The 21,994-nt window shown below is 35.3% G+C and overlaps 1 protein-coding gene across 1 annotated transcript in view; it reads left to right on the top strand.

Moving 5' to 3' along the window:
• Positions 1 to 422: 422 nt before the first annotated feature.
• LOC137245728 (GTP-binding protein Di-Ras2) overlaps positions 423 to 21,994 on the top strand; it is a 121,284-nt gene continuing 99,712 nt past the window's right edge. Inside the window, exon 1 of the mRNA XM_067776849.1 lies at positions 423 to 924. Within this exon, the coding sequence (XP_067632950.1) occupies positions 760 to 924 (165 nt within the window). The 5' untranslated portion in view covers positions 423 to 759. The remainder of the gene's footprint in view (positions 925 to 21,994) is intronic.

Here is a 21,994-nt window from a genome sequence, read left to right on the forward strand (position 1 = left end):
ATAAATGGTGTCAAATTCTTTATGTAGAATATTTTGTGTGTTTTAGTACAACGACCGCATAAAGAGGATGCGGTGACGCCACAAAAGCAACAAATCAAGCAATTAACCGACATGACAAACAAACAAATACACACAGCCCCACACAAAAGCGCACGCATACTAGCACGTAATATCTAACACTAAATTATTATGTCGCGTAGCAGCGTGAATTGCAACGATATAGCGGAAACGAAAACACAATCGGAAGCTAAATTATAATTAAATTTATTCGAGTGCTAAATGAGTGAATTTCAAATAAACGACGTTGCATTTCTCTATCATCTGCTTCTTCCTTTATGCTCTACTTATTGCATCAGTATTTGTGAGTAAGCAGTAAAGTGTACAATGAGAGTGAGTGTTAAATGCATAAAAGTTTAAATTAAAGCAATAATGGAAATCCTTAAATTTACTGTCTTAAAGACAAGCTGCAAATAAAATCAAATGAAGAACTAAAGCAAACTTTTTTCCATTATTAACTACATATTTAATAATCTCGCGAACAACTTGCCAAAGCTTCACTGTAAATAAACTTGCAAATATATAAAACAGTGTTAGTAACTACTAAGTTATACAACGTTGATCTTTAGTAAAAAAAAAAAACAACAAACCATACAAATGTAAAATAAACCGAATCGTCGTTTTTGTCATCAGTGAACAAATACATAATAATCAAAAAATAGTCGCTTGATTTACACGCTTTTTTCCATCTACATAAACAAGATGGCTGATTTGGAACGTATAAGACTGGTTATTCTAGGTGGCGCTGGTGTCGGAAAAAGCTCTATAATTAAACGTTTTCTCTTCAAAACCTACACAGACAAATATCGTGCCACAGTTGAAGATCTATATAATCGGGAATATGATTTGGGTAGCGTCACATTAAAGGTAAGCCCGAGCAAATTAATTAAGCTTTTCTTCTGAATCATTTATATATTAAAGAGGTAGGCGTCCTCAAAATGAGTGCGTGCTCTTTTGCACTTTACAGCAAAGATGTCGAAACGAATGTTCTCGCGCGAGAGATTTATTGAAATTTCTCGCATTTAGGCTCGCAAAGATGTTGCGACAGCTCCACTCTGAGCAAATAATATAGGCGAATCTTCTCGTTTTTTAAATCTTTTTCTGTGGTTATTACTGCCTTAAAGTAATTAGAAAAAACCAGTGCTTTTACAATTACTAAAGTAAACATACGAAATCATTGCTGACAATGAAAAATTTCAATAGTTTTTTTTTTAATTTCAAAAATATGTATACATATATAAAATTTAAGTAAAATGTATAAATGTAAGGCGCGATAACCTCCGAAGAGATCTAAGGCCGAGCTTCTCTTCCAATTTGCGTCGTGCTCCTCTTGATTTTTCCCTACAAATTGGCCGGACGGGACCTACATGTTTTATGCCGACTCCGAACGGCATCTGCAAGGCAGATGAGTTTTCACTGAGAGCTTTTCATCGCAGAAATACAATCGGAGCGCTTGCCAGACACTGCCGAGGGGCGACCCCGCTTAGAAAAATTTTCTTCTAATTGAAAAATCTTATTTCTAAAATTTGATGTTGCTTTGCCCGGGAGTTGAACCCAGGGCATACGGTGTGATAGGCGGAGCACGCTACCATCACACCACGGTGGCCGCTATAAGTAACATGGGATTTAAAAAGAAATCGGGGTAGTTTTTCAGATATTTTTTGCCCCTTTTTAGGACCTCTAGAATTACCCAGATCTGCAATTTCTTATTATTTTTAATATTTTTCTTACCTATTTTTTTCGTTTTAAAATTTTTGCATAATTTTTCAGTCTTTTTAAGAGCGAAAAAGGCAACTGGAGATGGCGCAATGCCAAAACCAGTTTGTGGCCCATCCAAATTTGACAAGTATTTCAATATGCACACATCAGTTATTCACTCTGTATAAAAACCAGCAAACGACATTGAATCAGCTGCAGAAGTGTTAATATGATACTCAGAAGAAATTTTTAAACTTTGTCTTCTAATTTTGCGGATTATTTTAGCGTATTTTAGGTGTCCTTAAACTATTTAAAATGGTTTTATATAACTTTTTAAATTCAATTTTTTTTTTAACAATATACAAGTTTAGCATTGTTTTTCATAACTTCATGAAGTCGCTTTCTGGAACTCTCGAAAAACTCAAAACAATTTAAAATTTATTTTTAACTTCATAATTTTTACACTTTTCGGAAAAATATTAAAATTTGACAGGAATTCTGGAAGTAGCATGCTCCTTCGGTGTGGTAGGCTGGATTCAAGTCCCGTGCAAAACAACATCAACGAAAATTCATATCCCGCCAATTTTTAGGAGAAGGGAAGCAGACGCAAAATGGAAGTAATAATAATAATAATAATTTATTTATTTACGGTCTTTAAGACCTAGTTCAAGGTAAAAAAATATATATATATATATATATAAATAAATTGTATACATTACATGCTTAATGACTTACAGTATAAAAATAATTTTGCTTTAAACTTATTAATATTTTCACAGTATTTTATCGCATTTGGTAATTCATTGTACATTTTATAACCTATATATTCTAAAGTCTTCTTCGCGAACTCCGTTCTTACTCTAGGCAGTCTTATATTTCCGCTGCTTCTAGTTCCATAGTTATGTATTTCATGATTAAAATGTATTCTCCCGTTCAGATAATTCGGTGTTATTCCTAATTTCATATGATGTATAAATTTCAATGTGAAATAATATATCGACTGTTTTACACTGAGCCAGTTTAACATATTTAGCATTATAGTTTTTGGTGTTCTAAGCGAACATTTTAAAATTAATCGCATTGCCTTGTTTTGTTGTATCTGCAGTTTTTTTATTTGTGTGTCATTTGCTAATAGCAGGATTGTTGGACAATAGATAAAGTGCGGTTCAATAATTGATCGATACACTAATAATTTGTGTCGTTGACTAATATATTTACAAGTTCTGTACATAAAACCAATTTTTTTGCAATTTTGTTTTCTAAATAACTTATGTGTTCTCCAAATCTAAGGTTTTTGTCGATCCAGACTCCTAGGTATTTGATCTTGTCTACTTGCTGAATTTCAACATTTCTTATCTTCAGAGTAATATTGCTAAGGTTATTGGCACCCATAATGCTTTGATTTTTGCAAAATATCATACTTTTGGTTTTATCCACGTTCACTTTCAACTTTCTATGGCATAGCCATTTGTAAAGGGCGTCTAAGTCTTCTTGCATTTTCGATACCGCAAAGCCCGCACTTCTTTCACTACTGGTTATCAATGCATCATCCGCAAATAGTCGAATATTGCAATATTTCAAGCATTCTTTAATATCGTTAATATATATTGTAAACAATAGCGGTGCCAATACTGAAACGTGCGGTAGCCCAATATGTACATCAGCAACCGGTGAAACTGCACTTCCAATTATCGTCTTCTGTTTTCTATTACTCAAATAGCTTCTGAACCATTCCAAGGATTTTCCTCTTATCCCATTATTAAACATAACATTCAGCAGTTCCTCTCTATCCACAGGTTCAAAAGCACGTTTTAAGTCTAAAAAGACTGAGATCACAACTTTCTTATCAGTTATATCCTCTTTCCATTCCGCAATAACCATATTCAGTGCGGTTTCGCAAGAATGGCTTTTCCTAAACCCAGATTGTTCAGGTATAATACCTTGGTATTATTCTAGATATGCCACTAATTGATTTTTAACCACCGTTTCCATAATTTTTTCATCTGCGGGTAGTGTATTAATTGGGCGCAGTTCCTCTGGCCTTACTGTATTTTTGACTTTTTCCGCAGGTGCTATAGTTGATACTTTCCAGCAATTTGGAACAATGCTACTGTTTATTGATTCATTTATTATATCTTTGTAGAAGTGAGCAATGTAAATCATGGCATCTTTAAATACCCCCTCCGACAAAAGCTTTTTTCCACCATATTTGTTTCTAAAAGATTTAGTAATGTTCATTATATCATCTAACTCTACGTCGGTGAATTGAAAAGTTTCAATTGCATTATTTACACTTGTTTCTGCCGCAATCGGAATTATTTCAATGCTATCATTAATTTCAGCTATGCTCTGTACAAAAAATGTATTTAGGGCATTGGCTATATCGTATTCCTTCTCGAGGCATACACCGTTAATTACTATTTTGCTAACGACCTTTCTGTCATCGGTGAGCTCAGCAAGATGTTTTAAAGACTTCCACATCCGCTTCATGTCTCCTGCACTATCGAGCACTTTATCTTCCATATATTTCTTCTTTTTATACATAACAGTTTTTTTATATATTTTTTTTATGCCATTATAATCCACCTAGTTGCCAGTATTTCTAGCAGTATTATAGAATTCAAATTTTCTTTTGTGCAGTTCCCTTAGCTCACGGTCATACCACTTATTCCTCAGTTGTATTTGGATCCTCTTCTCATACGTCAATGCTTGCATAGCTTCAGTTAAAATATTGTTCAGGATCTCAGTTCTACGTTCTATTCCTACATGAGACACAGAGCTAAAGTCGCACGTTCGCAGCAGATTTAAAAGATTTTCTGCGCTATAGTACTCCCAGTTGGTGACAGTAGCAACTTTTCTCATTTTGCAATATTTAGCTGTTGGCACTTTGAAATGAATTGTTTCATGATCGGAAATTTTATATCCACTTACATGTTAAGTTTTAACTTGCTCATTATTGCTGAAGAGTAAGTCTATTTTCGTAGAGGAGTGCTCAGTTATTCTTGTGTTGAAATTTATTCTTTGTACCATAGCCATTTGTGCAAATAAACTTATAAGCTGGTTTGAGTATGTTGATGATATATTCATATTAATGTTAAAATCTCCAACTGTTATAATGTTGTCAGATTCCCTGAGGTGTTCATTGATGACATTGTTTAAGTATGTCATGAAGTCAGCATCACTGCTATTTGGTGAGTGATAGAGTACACCAATTTGCCATTTTAACGCATATTTTTTAAGTTTTATGACAATGCACCACACATTCCTGTCAATAGCTTTATTACACACTATGCTATATTGTAAATTTTCATGTACATACATTAGAACACCACCTGTATGTCTACTGTGGGAATCGCAGCGGATGAATTTATATGTGGAAATGCATAGCTCAGAATCCATGATTTTATCTGTTGTACATGTTTCCGCGCATAAAACAATGCTGGGTTTTTTTATTTCTATAAGATGTTCCAGCTCTAGCTTATTTGCTGTCATACTATTAATATTAAGATATATACAGTCCAAGTTGAGCACTTTGTTACGCAGGTTTGTTTTAGTTTTTGACTTGTGCTTTGTGGTTACAGATTCCCTCGTTGGTTGCTAATAGCCAATCTTCCTCTTCCTTGCTATGAGCTTTTGTTGATACACAGGACACATCCTGTCCATGGAATCGTGATTTTCGTCCAGTCCCAAATTTAATTCTTTATTTGCCCTGATGCAGTTGATGCATTTATTTATTGCTTCTTTATTGCATACCACATATTTATGCTCACCAAAGCATTTTGTGCATACTTCTTTTTCTTTGCAGTCACTGGCTTTGTGATTGAAGCCTTTGCATTTGAAACAACATAGTACTTGCACTGCATCATATACTCTGCACCGCTCCCAGCCTACATTGAGCCTTCCTCCGGCTAGTATATTCATAAAAGCTTCAACCTCCACTTCAAGTACGGCATTATAGTAAATTTTCTCATTTTTTTTAACTTCATACTGCTTGACAATTTTTATATCTGTTTCGGATAGACAATTATTCTGACGTTTAATTCTCTGGGTAAGCTCATCATTATCATATTTGAAATTTATACCAGTTACAATTACGGTTGGTTTCACTTTCATAGGAATCTTCACATTGTAGTTATTTCCGAGGCTGTTCTCAATAGCATTTTTTATTTTCTCACGATCATGATCATTTGCACTCTCTACAATCACTACACCGCTTTGTCTTGCTACTATATTTGTAATTTGTAGCTCCTTTGGATCGACATTCAAGTTTAGATCATTTTTGGTTTTTTCAGCACCTTGCTTTGTATTTGGCTTAACTATTAAGGGAACAACTTTTCTAATCTCTGGCAACGCTTTTGTTACAGCTGCATACGATGCCTTGGCTTCAACATTGCCGTTTCTCTTTATTTCTGTGCATATTTTTTTATTTTCATTACTAATTGTTTCAATCATTTTCTTATTGTCATTTTTATTGCTTTTTAACTCTTCGCATACTTGCTCACTGCTTCGCTTGAACCCTTCTGCTATTTCACGGATTTTGTTTACTTCTTTCACACTTCTTTCGCAAGACTCTTGAGCTTTTTGCATTGCTTTGATTCTTTCACTAAATGCAACTTCCACTGCTTTAAGTACTTGTTTAATCTCTCGCTCATTTTTCTTTAGTGAATTATCAAACTCACTTCTATACTCTACTAATTGTTGTCCATTCTGCTTTACCACCATTTGCATATCTTTAAGGATGTCATCAACGTTATGTACATACTGCACACAGTCAGTACACATAAACCTAAGCATCTCACATTCTTCAAGTTTGGTGACGCTGTATTGATCCAAGCCTGAGCATTTTGTTGTTAGGTGGTAATATTTACCACGCACCCCTTCACACCGAATTTTTGACGCTTCTCCTCGTATATTACTTTTGCATTTGTCACATTTTTTCTCCATTCTTCTTTACACATATACAAAATTTATTATAAAAGTAGTTTACAATGTTTTTGCATCAAATAACTGCAGAACATTTATGTCCGCTAATTGTAGTTGAATTTTAGAGTTTATATGTATATTTTTCACAAATATTTAGTGCGTATAACTAATTTAAAAAGATTTTAGAATATGCGCATATTTTTCACCGCTTTCTTTCACCGTTTCCATCCCATTGACCATTAAAGTAAAGATCTACCTAATCTTCCTCTAAGGGAAATCGCGACAGGATTTTCTTTAGTTCCATACCAAAACGCCATAAGTGCTCATATAATTTTTTTATATAATATTTGGGATTTAATTTTATTTTCTGAAGTGCATATTCCGAAGGTCTTTGCGAGCTGCAAAAAACAAAAGATTTAGCCATTTTGAAGCATTCCAAAAAATACGTTTCGAATCGCAATAATTTCAAAAAAATTTTACATTAACTGAGTTATATTTATTTGAAAGGGGATTGGTTGTGGAGTATTTATAAAGAAGTAAAAAAGCATTATTTAAGAAGTACGCCTTAAGGAGTATAGAGTATGCCACAATGCATCCTTATGCATGTAAAAAATGTGGTCCAATTAACATTGTGACGTCATAGGATAAAACCAGATACTCCAGCTCGGAGTACTCTCTCTTGGCACCCTATGGAAAATCTAAGGGTGAGTACTTTCCAAAAAAGCTCAAAAATTTCATCAGGGAACAACCACAAGCAACGCGAGAGCTAGTGTACATACAATTGTAGTCCATTATGGAGTACTAATATGACATAAATGGTTTAGATGATCCAACCAAAACTCAACAGGCGTATTCTTTCAAACGAAACACATACTCGAAAATAAAAATTTTCTTATTTTCAAACCTTGTTTCCCCGGCAAGTGTAGTTTTTTGACTACAGCCAATTAATTGTTATAATATTATAAAAGTAATTTGTAAATGTGGAAACATTTAGAAACACTTGATACTTATTCCCATGTATCTGGAGACATGATATAAGTCACTTATTGCGTTTTGATTTGGAACTTCACAATTCCACTAGGCACATCAGCCCGCAAACCCAATGAGCCCGAAGTGATCTTTGTTGCTCAAACGAGTCCGTTATGCTACCTGTCAAACTGACTAACAGCATGTTTAATATGGCGGCGCATATATGGCCGGATATTTTGAGCGAGTGATAGAAAGAGATGCAAGAGGAGACCAAGATTGTAACTGATTGCTATTTCTATAACTATCTTTCAAAAAACTAACGAAATACAAAAAAAATACAACCTAGTTCATTAAAAACAAATGAGCCAGTTTGTATTTCAGTAGGTTTTTTTGATATTCCAACGTTTTTTCTTTATTTTTTCTGACAAATTAAATTTTCTTTTTAGTTTGAAAATTGTGTGCATAAAAACACAACTAAAATCAACTTTCCATGAAAAAAGTGAACCATCCCCTGTTATTTGCATTGTTTTCATTGTTAAAAATGTTAATGAAAAATAAATTTAAAACACAAACGAAATTATGTCAAACTCACTAATTTTGGGGAATAGTGGTCTCGCTTTCTCGTGGTAGAAATTGTTTGTGTATTTGGAATTCCGATAAAGTTTCGCCAGTTATTCTAGCTTGGAATCCAAGACAAAATAAAGTAGTGTAATATAGGTCTTAATAACTGAAAGTTAAAGTACCCAGCAAAAAATTGTAACTTTATATAAGACTTATTTCATATGGCCTAAAGGCTTGTGACATCAGGCCTTAATTAATTAAGGAATATAAGTTGTATGTCGTATTCCTTAAAATATCTACTCCTTATTTCTTATTTCTGTACTTATGTCTCTAGCCTAAGATTTATTGAAAAATAATGTTATGTATAAGGCTTACAGTCCATTTAAAATAGGGCTTACATAAGGAATTATTATAAGCCATTAGCTACAATATGACAACACTATTAAGGCGTATGGACCAAATATAATAAGGCTTATATATGGCTTCATTATAAGGTACTACTTGACGTATTAGAACCTTTTATATAAAGGTTATAGCTCTCCTAAAATTAGGCTTACATAAGGCGGTATAATAAGAAAATAATTTGAGTACAATAACCTAATCATAAAGTTTATAAACCATGTAGAATAAGGAGCAGTATTTCATATTTTAACCTTATTATAAGATTTATTGCACATATAAAATCAGGCTTGCATAGGGCGTACCATAAGATATCTTCTGACTTTAAATTCTTAAATTCATTTTCAGTTCCTGCATTCAAGTTACGTGACATTTAATATAAAAAATACTATTTCAAAGTTTTTCTAAACAGATTTTAGGAGAGTAACTCCACGGCAGTGGTTCGGCCAGCCCAGGAAGTGAATATCAGCCAAAGCAAAAATTCATTTGCCTGTTGTTATTTCCAGATTCCACTTGGAGTCGGCATAAAACACGTCCCACTAATTTCTAGGGAAAGTAAAATAAAAGTATACCGAAATTTCGATTTTATCGAATATAGTTAGCTTCTCTTTGTCATGTATCCTTTAAGTTTATGCATTATTTATTTTTTACTTTTTGGTTTAACTAAGGGATAAGTAGCGTAAATAAGCATAAAAAAGGAGTTACTATAAGGCGTATGAGATACTATATTTTCCTTATTGTAAGCTTTATCTGTCAGGAGTGAGTATTCCTACCAGTTTTTGCTGGGTATTCACAGCAGCCGGTGAACTGCATAAGTAAGTACTGACATAAACAACAAAAGTCGCGTTCATGTAAATAGAAACTTTACGCATTAATAGCAGCCATCGTCACTTACGACTTACACGTTCATACAAACACTTTTCTAAACAATTAACAACCTAAACTTTTGCCTACAAATGTCTTTAACATGACAAGCTCAACACGACAAAATTTTTACATAAATCCATTTTCATCCACTCATACCAATATTTACTTACATAGATTGTTTACATTGGTACTAATGTGCTTTCCCAGCGCGAAATGAAGCTAACTGGAAAATATTCTTTGATCTTAATATTTGAACTCAAATATTTTGCTACTTTTCCTTTGAAAAAAGTTAGTTTCCTGAAATGTTAGTGACCGATAAAGTTCATTATCACCATTAATTGCGAAAGTGCCCTTCTTGTGGATTGGGCAGTGCAAACTTAAATTTCGGTTGGCAACTTGGTTGGAATGCTATTGTTTTGCCGCGTCTTGTTACCTTTTACTTGGAGGGATTGGAGTTTGGGGGCTGCCATGTTCATTGGTATTTAGTTATAAAGAAAACTGCTCTATCCATAACTTAAACACACTTTGCTCGTGAGTTGCCAGGCCGACAATACCGCTCCTATTAGGAGCATCGGAACCTTCGCTTACGACGTCCAAGTAAGCGTCTCTCTTCCGTCTACGTGTCACGATAACACTACCAAACACCGCGCGATACATGCGCAGAGTGGGCCTACAGTCCACGTTCATTTTTAAACGGTTTTATTTAGCTTGACTTGGCAGGCTGGCCGCACGGCCGCCTGCATAGCCGTTGTGAACGAATTTTGTAATTGCAATTTAAGTAACTTTCCGATAAGCTACAAGCTTGAAACTTGGAATATAGTTCAGAAACCGATGACAATGCAATAATAAGAAAAAACTCCGATAGGTGGCGCATGGATCGAAATATTTCAAAAAATCGTATTTGTGGTCCGATTTGGTTCATATTTGGAACACCTAATACATACATGAATAGAAATCCAGCTATGAAAAAATCGCCGCTAGGTGGCGCAAGGATCGAGATATTCAAAAAAATCTTATTTGTAGTCTGATTGGGCTCATATTTGGAACACATAATACATACAAGAATAGAAAGAGACCTATGAAAAAAATCGCCGCTAGGTGGCGCAAGGATCGAGATATTTAAAAAATTGTATTTGTTGTCCGATTTGGCTCATACTTGGAACACATAATACATACATGAATAGAAAGCGGCCTGTGAAAAAATCGCCGCTAGGTGGCGCAAGGATCAATATATTCACTAAAATCGTATTTGTGGTCCGATTTGGCTCATATTTGGAACTCATAAAACATACATGAATAGAAAGCGACCTATGATGTCCGACTTGGCTCATGTTTGGAACAAATATTACATAGAGTCCGGTAGAAGTGACATCAAAATATTTTGGAGTTCGAGGAGAGACAAGCATACGTGGCGCAGATTCGAGTAAAGTCTTTGGAAGGATTATGTATTGAGGACTTAGATTGTAACAAATTGTCAGGAAAGAGTCCGTGTAATAATGAGTCACTAAATGAACTAAATAGAATAAGAAATAATAGCCAATTAAATAAAGACTAAAAACTTGAAAGTAAAATAATTAAAAAAAAAAATTTTAGTTAAACGGTTTTATTGGAAACAACACTTACATGAATTAATAATAATACTAAAAGCTAGAAAATAATTAGGTAGTTCCTAGGTAATAGTCATCACACTGCTTGTAAATCTAGGGCATTTATCAGACAACTAAATAAAAGCGTTGGATGCGTCAAAAATCTTTTGATAATCATATATAATACCAACTGAACCTTAATAAGGTTATGCTACGCCTCACATTTCCAGAAATTTCACGCGCCCAACGCTTTTATTTAATTGTCTGATCAACGTCCTAGATTGATGAGGAGTGTGATGACTAGTTCCTAGGACCTACCTAATTATTTTCTAGCTTTTAGTATTATTATTAATTCATGTAAGTGTTGTTTCCAATAAAACCGTTTAGCTTAAACATTTTTTTAATTATTTATTTTGATGTGTAAACATCTTTGATGAGGGAATACAGAATGAAAGCGTAAAGTAAATGTAAGCGTAAGCATAGTATTTAAAATTTTTATGCTAGATGACGAAATATGGAATCAAGTTGTAGGCGAAGTGTGTGGTATTAGAATGCTGTAGGGGGGAATACAGAATGTAAGCGTAGGTGTAATCACTACACTGTTGCGTAAAGTGGAAACACTGTGCGTGGTACAGTTCATATGAGCGAAATCAGACAGGAAATCACGAACACAAGCAACGAAAGGATTGGGGAAAAAACGAAAGTTTATACGTCAAAAACGACGCCGGAGCCAGAACCAGACGGTGTGTTATTAAAATCAAAATGTAATAGTTTATTATCGATGTGTTAACGGCTTGTTACCGACCGGTTACTTATCGAAAATTTATCGAATTTTTTTTGAAAAGTTATCGGTTTCTTATCAAAAAGTGATCGATTGCGTACAAGTTATAAATATGTTCTGAAAAAGCATAGTTATTGATATGTCAAAGATTAATTATCGATTTGATATCGAAAATATCAATTTTATATCGAAATGTATCGATTTGATATCGAAAATTTACCGACTTCTAATAGGAGTTTTACGGCTTTGCTATTGGCATAGCACAGATACAGATAAAACTTCAATACTAAATCGATAACACATCTATAACCCATTGATAACATAAAGAAGTTATCGATAACTTGAAGATATTAATTCGCTATGGATAGTAAACCGATAATAACAGAATATCTCGTCGTTATCACTAGTTACCGAGGAGACTCTCAAAAATCACGAATTTATTTGTTTTTGGTACTCACGCCTGTTTTCAAACGCATTGCTATATTCCTCATTCTACCAGTTGTTTTTCTGAACTCATACGAATCCTATTGTGTTCGTAGTGGTGTTAAGTAGTGAGAGAGGAATGTATTCCAACGATGCGGCTATATCGTCATCGTAAAGATTTTAGTAATCAGCAGTTGTCTATTTTGTGACTAGCTTTTTGGCGGCAAACTTTCCTTCTGTATCTACGTGCACTTTCTTCGTTGCATAAAGGCGTGTACGTATCTTGGATGTCACAAGGTACTGGCCCTGGTCGATATTTGGACCTCGAAGACGTCAAAATCGAAGTGAGTGATTTGTTTTCATTTCTTCGATCAGAGCAGAGCTAAGTAGCTTGGTGTATTCTTTTATACTAGAACTTGGTTGCTTCTGCTGATGAACTCCAACACATTGGGAGATAGTATGTTATGTAGTTATACAGAAAATCCTCGCCTTGATGTTGACCGCGGATAGATGCACATTATTTATAGCCCTGTTTTACAGTACTTGTTGGCATAGTCTCGTTATCCCCACAAAACCAATATCGTGGCACAGAATGCTGCTGCCTTCCTTATGACCACTACTGTTTTTCATTGTCGATCGTGCTGTCTCAACGGCAGTGATGCCAGCCTTTGTCTTCCTCTTGCAAAAGTCCGGACAGTTCAAAGTTATGAATGTAACTTTAACATTTCGCAAATATTAACTGGGCAGCCCTCTGGATCCGCAAATGAAAATACTGGATTTTGATGATGCCCTATGTTTTACATTACCTTCAGCCAAATGTAATATAATGCCGACTTTACCCTAAACTTATTCAAATGGGTAAGTGTATACTTACATATGCGTATACCTAAATACATCTACCATGTATGTTTTTTTTGTATATTTATATATATTTTATATGCTCTTAAAAGTATTTGTCCATAATGCTAACCCTAAATAGCCACCGTGGTGTGATGGTAGCATGCTCCGCCTACCACACCGTATGCCCTGGGTTCACACCCCGGGCAAAACAAACATCAAAATTTTAGAAATAAAGTTTTTCAATTAGAAGAAAATTTTTCTAAGCGGGGGCGTCCCTCGGCAGTGTTTGTCAAGCGCTCCTGGTATATTTCTGCCTTGAAAAGCTCTCAGTGAAAACCGTTCGGAGTCGGCATAAAACATGTAGGTCCCGTCCGGCCAACTTGTAGGGAAAATCAAGAGGAGCACGACGCAAATTGGAAGAGAAGCTCGGCCTTAGATCTCTTTGGAGGTTATCGCGTTTTACATTTATTTATTTTATTTAACCCTAAATATCAGCAGCTAAGAAAGTGGCTTGCTGAAGTACGATTAGAAATTCAAATTTATTCCAATTCATCAATCAAGTAAGGCCAGCCTGTGTGCCTTTGAGATTGGAATATCTCCTAATATTTTGTAAAAGTATTTGAATATATATTGTCAGATTTTTTGTTGCTACGGAAGAAAAAATTTAACATGTGATACGGGTTTAAGTCCGGGTTGCTCCAATAATTAGAGTTGACTGGGCTTCAAACAAAGTTTAGGAAAATTGAATACTTAATTGTGGGCAACTCAGCCTTCAGAAGAAAGTTTGTCTTCTATTTTCACAATTACCTATCACAAAAACAATGTTTTGCATTTGTTCTACTGAAACAAATTGAGCTAATTTGAAGGTTAAGTAATTGAAGGCGAATATTCTGGATTTTAATTATGTAGAACACAAATTTTTCCAGAAGTTTGGAATACAAATGAATGCTCAGCTCGTTAATGAAATTTATTTTTGTTTAAGACAGGAAAATTAATGTAGGAAATAACTTGCACAAATGTACATATATATAAATACATGCACATTAATCTAAAATTTGTAATCATTGTTGCTAGTCTTTCGAATGATAAGGAAGATGCTTGAAAATTCATCAAGCTGAAATAATTTATTAACAAGCTGTAGGCTAAAGGCTTGTTTTATGATATGGTATGAATTTCATAATGTTTAGTTTTCCTACAGTCCCTTCTTATTTTACCTGTTAATTTTTCCAACTTACAAAGCATTGACAGTTTATCACAGTCAGTTTTCTGTTTTTGTTTTACTTGAAAATTACAAATACCAATTAACAACAAATTTACTAATCTTTGTCTAGCGTTTTATTTATTTGGTAAGTTTGAAGAACATAAAAACTTACATTGATTTCTTCGGCAATGACTTAAATAAAACTGAAAAATACGAAAATAATTAAAAATTTTCAAATAATAATTACAGTATCGATTTGGTAATGTGCTAAATTAAAAAATGTTAAATAATTTAAGGGAATGTGAGTACCTGAACTGATTTTATTAAACTCTTTTCAATTGAAAATGAGGGCCTGGTTGACCGATCTTAAACTTTTTAACTCTGTGTGATGTACATTTTTTTTTTCAAAAACTATACACCCCCACAACATACAGTTATGCAAATCTATATATATATATATTTGTGTGCGTCAGCACGTTCAAAGCTGAAAAACGGCTGTACCGATTTTAATAACTTGTTCCCTCTTATTTTCAATCTGATTCAGGGATCATTTACGGGGAAAAAATTTTACTTAACCTCAATAAAAAAATATTTTTTTGTTGTTATAACGAACTATTGATATATAGGATAGCGGATTCGAATTGAGCTCAAGGCCTAATAATACATCCCAGAGCACGGGAAAGTGTAAATAAATAGGACACTGTGGCATCATTGCCATAAAACAAGTCCAATGTTCACATCGTTTCTGCAACAGACGTCGCAGCGCTGTGAAAATCAATTGGCAAGAAACAAGATAGAAGTAAAAATAATGAAGACAAACAACGGCTGTGATAGCTGAACCCCGACATACAAAATGTATGCCAAAATTTTATTAATATATATGTATGTATTTATTTGAGAAATATTTCACCAAAAAATTAGCAAAAGTATATAATGGGCCATTTTTAAATCTTTGGTGTGAAAAGACCTCTTGCACTTTGTAAGAATAAATTTCAATGGATTATAGAGCTTTTTTTTTTTTTGTATATAAAAACAATTTTTTGTTTAAATTTTCAAAACGGAAAAGTTTTAATGTTTTGTTATTTTCCAAAAACATTTAAAAAACAAGTAAGGAAGGTTAAGTTCGGGTGTAACCGAACATTACATACTCAGTTGAGAGCTATGGTGACAACATAAGGGAAAATAACCATGTAGGAAAATGAGCCGAGGGAAACCCTGGAATGTGTATCAAATGAAAGGCATTAAAGAGTATTTTATGAGGGAGTGGGCCATAGTTCTATAGGTGGACGCCATTTAGGGATATAGCCATAAAGGTGGATCAGGGTTGACTCTAGAATGCGTTTGTACGATATGGGTATCAAATTAAAGGTATTAATGAGAGTCTTAAAAGGGAGTGGGGTGAAGGCGTTTTCCAGATATCGACCAAAATGTGGACCAGGGTGACCCAGAACATCATCAGTTGGATACCGCTAATTTATTTATATATGTAATACCTGTCAAGATTTTAAGGGTTTTTTTTCCCTGCAGAACTTTTTCATTTTCTTCTACTTAATATGGTAGGTGTCACAACCATTTTATAAAGTTTTTTCTAAAGTTATATTTCGTGTCAATAAAACAATCCAATTAACTTACCATGTTTCATCCCTTTTTTCGTATTTGGTATAGAATTATGGCATTTTTTTAATTTTTCGTAATTTTCGATATCGAAAAAGTGGGCGTGGTCATAGTCGGATTTCGTTCATTTTTCATACCAAGATAAAGTGAGTTCAAGTAAGCACGTGAACTAAGTTCATTAAAGATATGTCGATTTTTGCTCAAGTTAACGGCCATGCGGAAGGACAGACGGACGACTGTGTATAAAAACTGGGCGTGGCATCAACCTATTTCGCCCATTTTCACAGAAAACAGTTAACGTCATAAAGTCTATGCCCCTACCAAATTTCAAAAGGATTGGTTAATTTTTGTTCGACTTATGGCGTTAAAAGTATCCTAGACAAATTAAATGAAAAAGGGCGGAGCCACGCCCATTTTTAAATTTTCTTTTATTTTTGTATTTTGTTGCACCATATCATTATTGGAGTTGAATGTTGACATAATTTACTTATATACTGTAAAGATATTCAACTTTTTGTTAAAATTTTACTTAAAAAAAAAATTTTTTTTAAAAGTGGGCGTGGTCCTTCTCCGATTTTGCTAATTTTTACTAAGCGTACATATAGTAATAGGAGTAACGTTCCGCCAAATTTCATCATGATATCTTCAACGACTGCCAAATTACAGCTTGAAAAAGTTTTAAATTACCTTCTTTTAAAAGTGGGCGGTGCCACACCCATTGTCCAAAATTTTACTAATTTTCTATTCTGCGTCATAAGTTCAACTCATCTACCAAGTTTCGTCGCTTTAGCTGTCTTCTGTAAGGAATTATCGCACTTTTTCGGTTTTTCGAAATTTTCGATATCGAAAAAGTGGGCGTGGTTATAGTCCGATATCGTTCATTTTAAATAGCGATCTGAGATGAGTTCTCAGGAACCTACGTACCAAATTTCATGAAGATACCTCAATTTTTACTCAAGTTATCGTGTTAACGGACGGACGGACGGACATGGCTCAATCAATTTTTTTTTCGATCCTGATTATTTTGATATATGGAAGTCTATATCTATCTCGATTCCTTTATATATGTACAACCAACCGTTATCCAATCAAACTTAATATACTCTGTGAGCTCTGCTCAACTGAGTATAACGAGAAAGAAGATAAAAATGTTGAAATTAACACAAAAAGGTAAATGGTTCAAAATACGTCTTTTATATTTTTATAATAATTTGCATGTAACGGAAACAAATTTCCTAAATTTTTGGAATTTTTGTGAGATTATTTGATTTAAGATTTGGGTTATTTTTTCGAATTTTTGTGGGTATTTTCACGGAACCTATCTGGCATCACTGCACCCATTTTAACCGTTATAGCTAATATTAGGATCACCAAATAATGTAAGGCTCAATTTATACCTCATTATCTTAAATTTTCGTCGCCTAAGTGCGGCCACATCGCATTGTTAATTGGCCAATTGACACCCAATTTATTGGTATGGGTTAAATCAATGACTTTGAGGCACATTTCATTGAATTCTCTCACAACGGCATACATACATAAATGCTAACTAATAAATGTGTTTTAATTACTACGCAATACGTGTGGCTATGAAGAGCAGTGGTGCACAGCTTTGACCAAGGCATACTAAAAGCAAAAGTGAGCCGAGCGTCATCCTATCATTTTACCTGCTATATTTTCTATTTCCTATATGAAGGCTGAGTAACGCCTCATGGCTAATTTGTACGCCACTGCTTTATGCAAATGATTGCTCATTTGCGTATTATGTGAATTGCTTTTCCATTACATCGGTGGTACATATCCCATTTTAATAAATGTCTAGCTTAAAAGATTGTGATAATTATCAATGTTTCTTGCCGATAGCTAAATACGAGTACAATTTGGTTTATGCAAATGCGTTTGATATTGGATATGTTTGCTCCTACACCACGTATAATTTATTGATGCGGATTTAATTTGGGGATTTATTCATTACTCGATCTGAAATAAAATAAATGAAAAATGAAACTTTGTTAGTGTATACACATTTTTATACCTTTCATGAAAATTAAATGGTATATTAACTTTGGCACGAATCTCAAAATTGTAAGTCCTTCAATGAAAATAGATAGACCCACCATTAAGTATACCGAAATAATCAGGATGAAGAGCTAAGTTGATTTATCCATGTCCGTCTGTCCGTCTGTCTGTTTGTATGCAAACTAGTCCCTCAATTATTGAGATATCTTGATACAATTTAGTGGGCGGATTTATTTAGGTGTTCGATTAGACATTTGTCGGGACCGGCCGGATCGGAGCACTATAGCATACATCCTCCATACAACCGATTTATCAGAAAAAAGAGGATTTTTATCATATCTTCCCCAATTTATCAGATTGAAGCTTCAAACTACACCATATGCTTTTGTATATTGCACATATTGTTGTCTGAAAAAATGGATTAGATCGGTCATATATATAGTATATATACCCCGCAACCGATTGTTCAGATACGAAACTTTTCGTAATTACAACCCCATTTTATGATCTAGAGGCTCAAATTTCAAAGAATGCTTACGTACTATATAGCGTATATTGTCGTCTGAAAAAATTATAGAGATCGGTGGTATATATATTATATAACCCATATAAACTGTCATTTTTGCCCCTTTTTTACGGCTAGAAGCTTAAACTTTCAAACAAATTACATCAAATAGTTACGTTTACGTCATATATTATTGAAATACGTGATTCGTAGTCATAATTTTTACATACAGACCACAAAAAACGTGAAACTTTGCATTTTTAGTTTTTTTTTTTTTTATATTTATCTTATAAATCGTTTAGGTATGTACATTTGTTCACTATATATTTTTTATCTTATACCGCCGATTATTTGGAGATTACGATTGGGATAAGATTATTGTTCAGCCCCATTCATGAAAGGTATGAAGTCCCGTCCTTACTTGTTTAAACTGGTTTCAACTATTTTTGGAAAAATTGTTGCTTTTTTTCATTTAGGTTTCCGGTAAAAACTTACAAAAAGAGATTTATTGGAATGAAAACATTCACTTGAATTAATTGAAAAAAAAAAATGCAATTACTTTATTTGTTGTTGTTTCAACTTATATTGAAAGCCCCCCTTTAACTGGGAAGAAATATGCTTGCCTATATTCATTTGTATTCAAATTATATGAAATGAAAGGAAAAGTAGCAATAATTTGTAACTTGATAAAGGACAAAGAAATCAATTCGTTCATAGAACTTAAAAATTTCATCATATCATATTTGAAATATTTAAATAAAACCAAAGTGTGACCAGTACCCATTATAGGCCAATTGTCCGATATGAAGCGTTTGGCACTGGGCTCTTGAAATATGGTTATTTGGTTTACTGACCTTAGCCTCGGGTAACTTATCTTATATTTCTCATCAGATTATAGCCACCTCTGCGTTGCTGACATCAAGAAAAGAGAAGAAGAATCAGTACGAAGCTTTTATGAGGTGGGTTTCGTCGAAAGCTTAGCTAGCACTCAGTTAGTCCAGTGTCAAGCATAGGTCCCACAAACACCCAAATAACAAAGGCGCGGAGTAATCGAGAACGGACGGTATCAGAGACTTCCCTTACGAAGAGACAATCGGCAGTAGGCCAAAAGTTGTGGAAACAGGAAGTGCATATCAGCACGGCAACGGCTGAACGGAGGTTTGGATGCAGTAGTCCAACAGTCGTTGGGGCAACGGAGGTACCAGCATGGTAGCAGCTGAGCTTCAACATGGTAGCGGACAGCGAGCGCTCGTCGTCGTGGTGGCGAATCCAGTATAGCAACGGTGGAGCGATGGTATGGTAGGGGAGGGGCAACAATCGTTGCAGCGATGGTGGGATCAGCGTAGCTCCAGCTGAACGGCGGTATGATAGCGGGCGAGCGATGGTCGTTGTAGCGTCGGAGTGCATCCTGACGGTAACTGATGGGTGACTACATCGGCAGTACGCGACGGAACTGTGCAGCGACTAGTTGCTTCTTCAATAGAATATTTTTAAGAGGTACTCTCTTCTCTATTGGGTATGCTAGTCAAACAAGACCTTCTACAGGGTTTGAAAATCACTTAGAACCTGCATTACAGGTATTCATGAAGACAGAGTATCCGACCGCTTGCTCGTAGAAGAAAAATGGTGCAATAACATAGAGAGGTAAACTGCTCACATTAGAACAATCTTCGGTCTGTAGCAAAATGAATTATTTACCAGAAGCAAAATACCTCGGCTTACACATGTGAACTAGCCACCCGATATTATGGTACTAACCCCAACTTATAGGTTTATTTCGAAGTTTTGTTATGGTATAATTTTAGCAGTTAAGTGTGGGTCTTTCTTCAAGAAATCGATACCAATGGGATGTTACCTCACTACAATTCTGGCAAAAATCTAAGCAATGGGAGTTTGAAACATAGTTCTTACGAAGAGATTTATCCTCGAGACTCATCTTCATTATATCAGGCAGCAAGGCGTGCCTGTGGCCTTTACAGCGATTTCTTAATTTGTAGATGATTGTAAACAAAGTTTCGTTTGGAGTGATTTCCCAGAAAAGTGCGGGACACTGTGGTTCACTAAAACACCTAAGTAAGTCAAATCGATCTAATGCACAAACCTATAGCTTTTGTGTTCTTAAGAATTCACATTCACTGCTTATGTAAGACAGAGACTATGCTATCTGGTTGGCATTACTCCTAATTAGTTTGTGATCTGGATAAAATAATAATAATACCCAACGGATTAATACCCTCCAAAGCCCGCCCGACCGGCGCGAGGGGCGCATCCGCATGACGCACGGATTTGTGTTTTTTTTTTTTGCCGAATTGATGATAGGCGGAGGTTTGTTAAGCGTTGAGATCTAAAACTGCTCAGCTGCAGAATAAAAATCATCAGCTGATTACTTTACATACTTACTTACTTAATTGGCGCTTAACCGTCTAAACGGGTATGGCCATCCAACAAGGCGCGCCAGTCGCTCCTTCGCTCCGCCACCCGACGCCAATTGGTCACACCAAGGGAGTTTAAATCGTTTTCCACCTGGTCCTTCCAACGGAGTGGGACCGCCCTCTAACTCTGCTTCCATAGCCGGGTTTCATAGAAAAACTTTCTTGGCCGGAGCATCATCTTTCATTCGCCTGACATGGCCTAGCCAGCGCAGCCGCTGCGTTTTAATTCGCTGGACTATGTGGATGTCTACGTATAGCTCGTACAGCTCATCATTAAATATTCTTCGGTACTCGCCATCGCCAACGCGCAGAGGTCTATAAATCTTTCGAAGAACTTTTCTCTCGAACACTCCCAAAGCCGCTCCATCCGCTGTTGTCATGGTCCATGCTTCTGCCCCATATAGCAGGACGGGTACGATTAGTGACTTGTAGAGTATGATTTTCGTTCGCCGAGAGAGGACTTTACTTTTCAATTGCCTACCTAGTCCAAAGCAGCATTTATTGGCAAGATTGATTCTTCGCTGGATTTCAGTGCTGATGTTGTTGTTCGTGTTGATGCTGGTTCCCAAATAAACGAAGTCTTTTACTACTTCGAAATTATGGCTGTCAACAGTAGCGTGGTTGCCAAGGCGCGTATGCGCTGACTCTTTGCTCGATGACAGCACGTACTCCTTTTGCCCTCATTCACCATCAAACCAATCTTTACCGCTTCTTTTTCCAGTTTGGAGTAAGCAGAACTAACAGCGCGGCTGTTTAGGCCGATGATATCAATGTCATCAGCATATGCCAGTAAATGCACGCTTTTATAGAATATTTTTCCAGTTCGGTTAAGTTCTGCAGTTAGTAAAATTTTCTCCAGCATCAAATTAAAGAAATCGCACGAAAGCGGGTCACCCTGTCTGAAACCTCGTTTAGTTTCGAACGGCTCGGAGAGGTCCTTCCCAATTCTGACTGAGCTGATGGTGTTGCTCAACGTAATTTTGCACGGCCGTATAAGTTTTGCGGGGAAACCAAATTCAGACATAGCGGAATATAGGCAGCTCCTTTTCGTGCTGTCGAACGCGGCTTTAAAATCGACGAAGAGGTGATGTGTGTCGATTCTCTTTTCACGGTTTTTTT

This window comes from Eurosta solidaginis, chromosome 3 (assembly GCF_040869045.1).
Source record: "Eurosta solidaginis isolate ZX-2024a chromosome 3, ASM4086904v1, whole genome shotgun sequence".
In the NCBI taxonomy this organism is placed as follows: domain Eukaryota; kingdom Metazoa; phylum Arthropoda; class Insecta; order Diptera; family Tephritidae; genus Eurosta; species Eurosta solidaginis.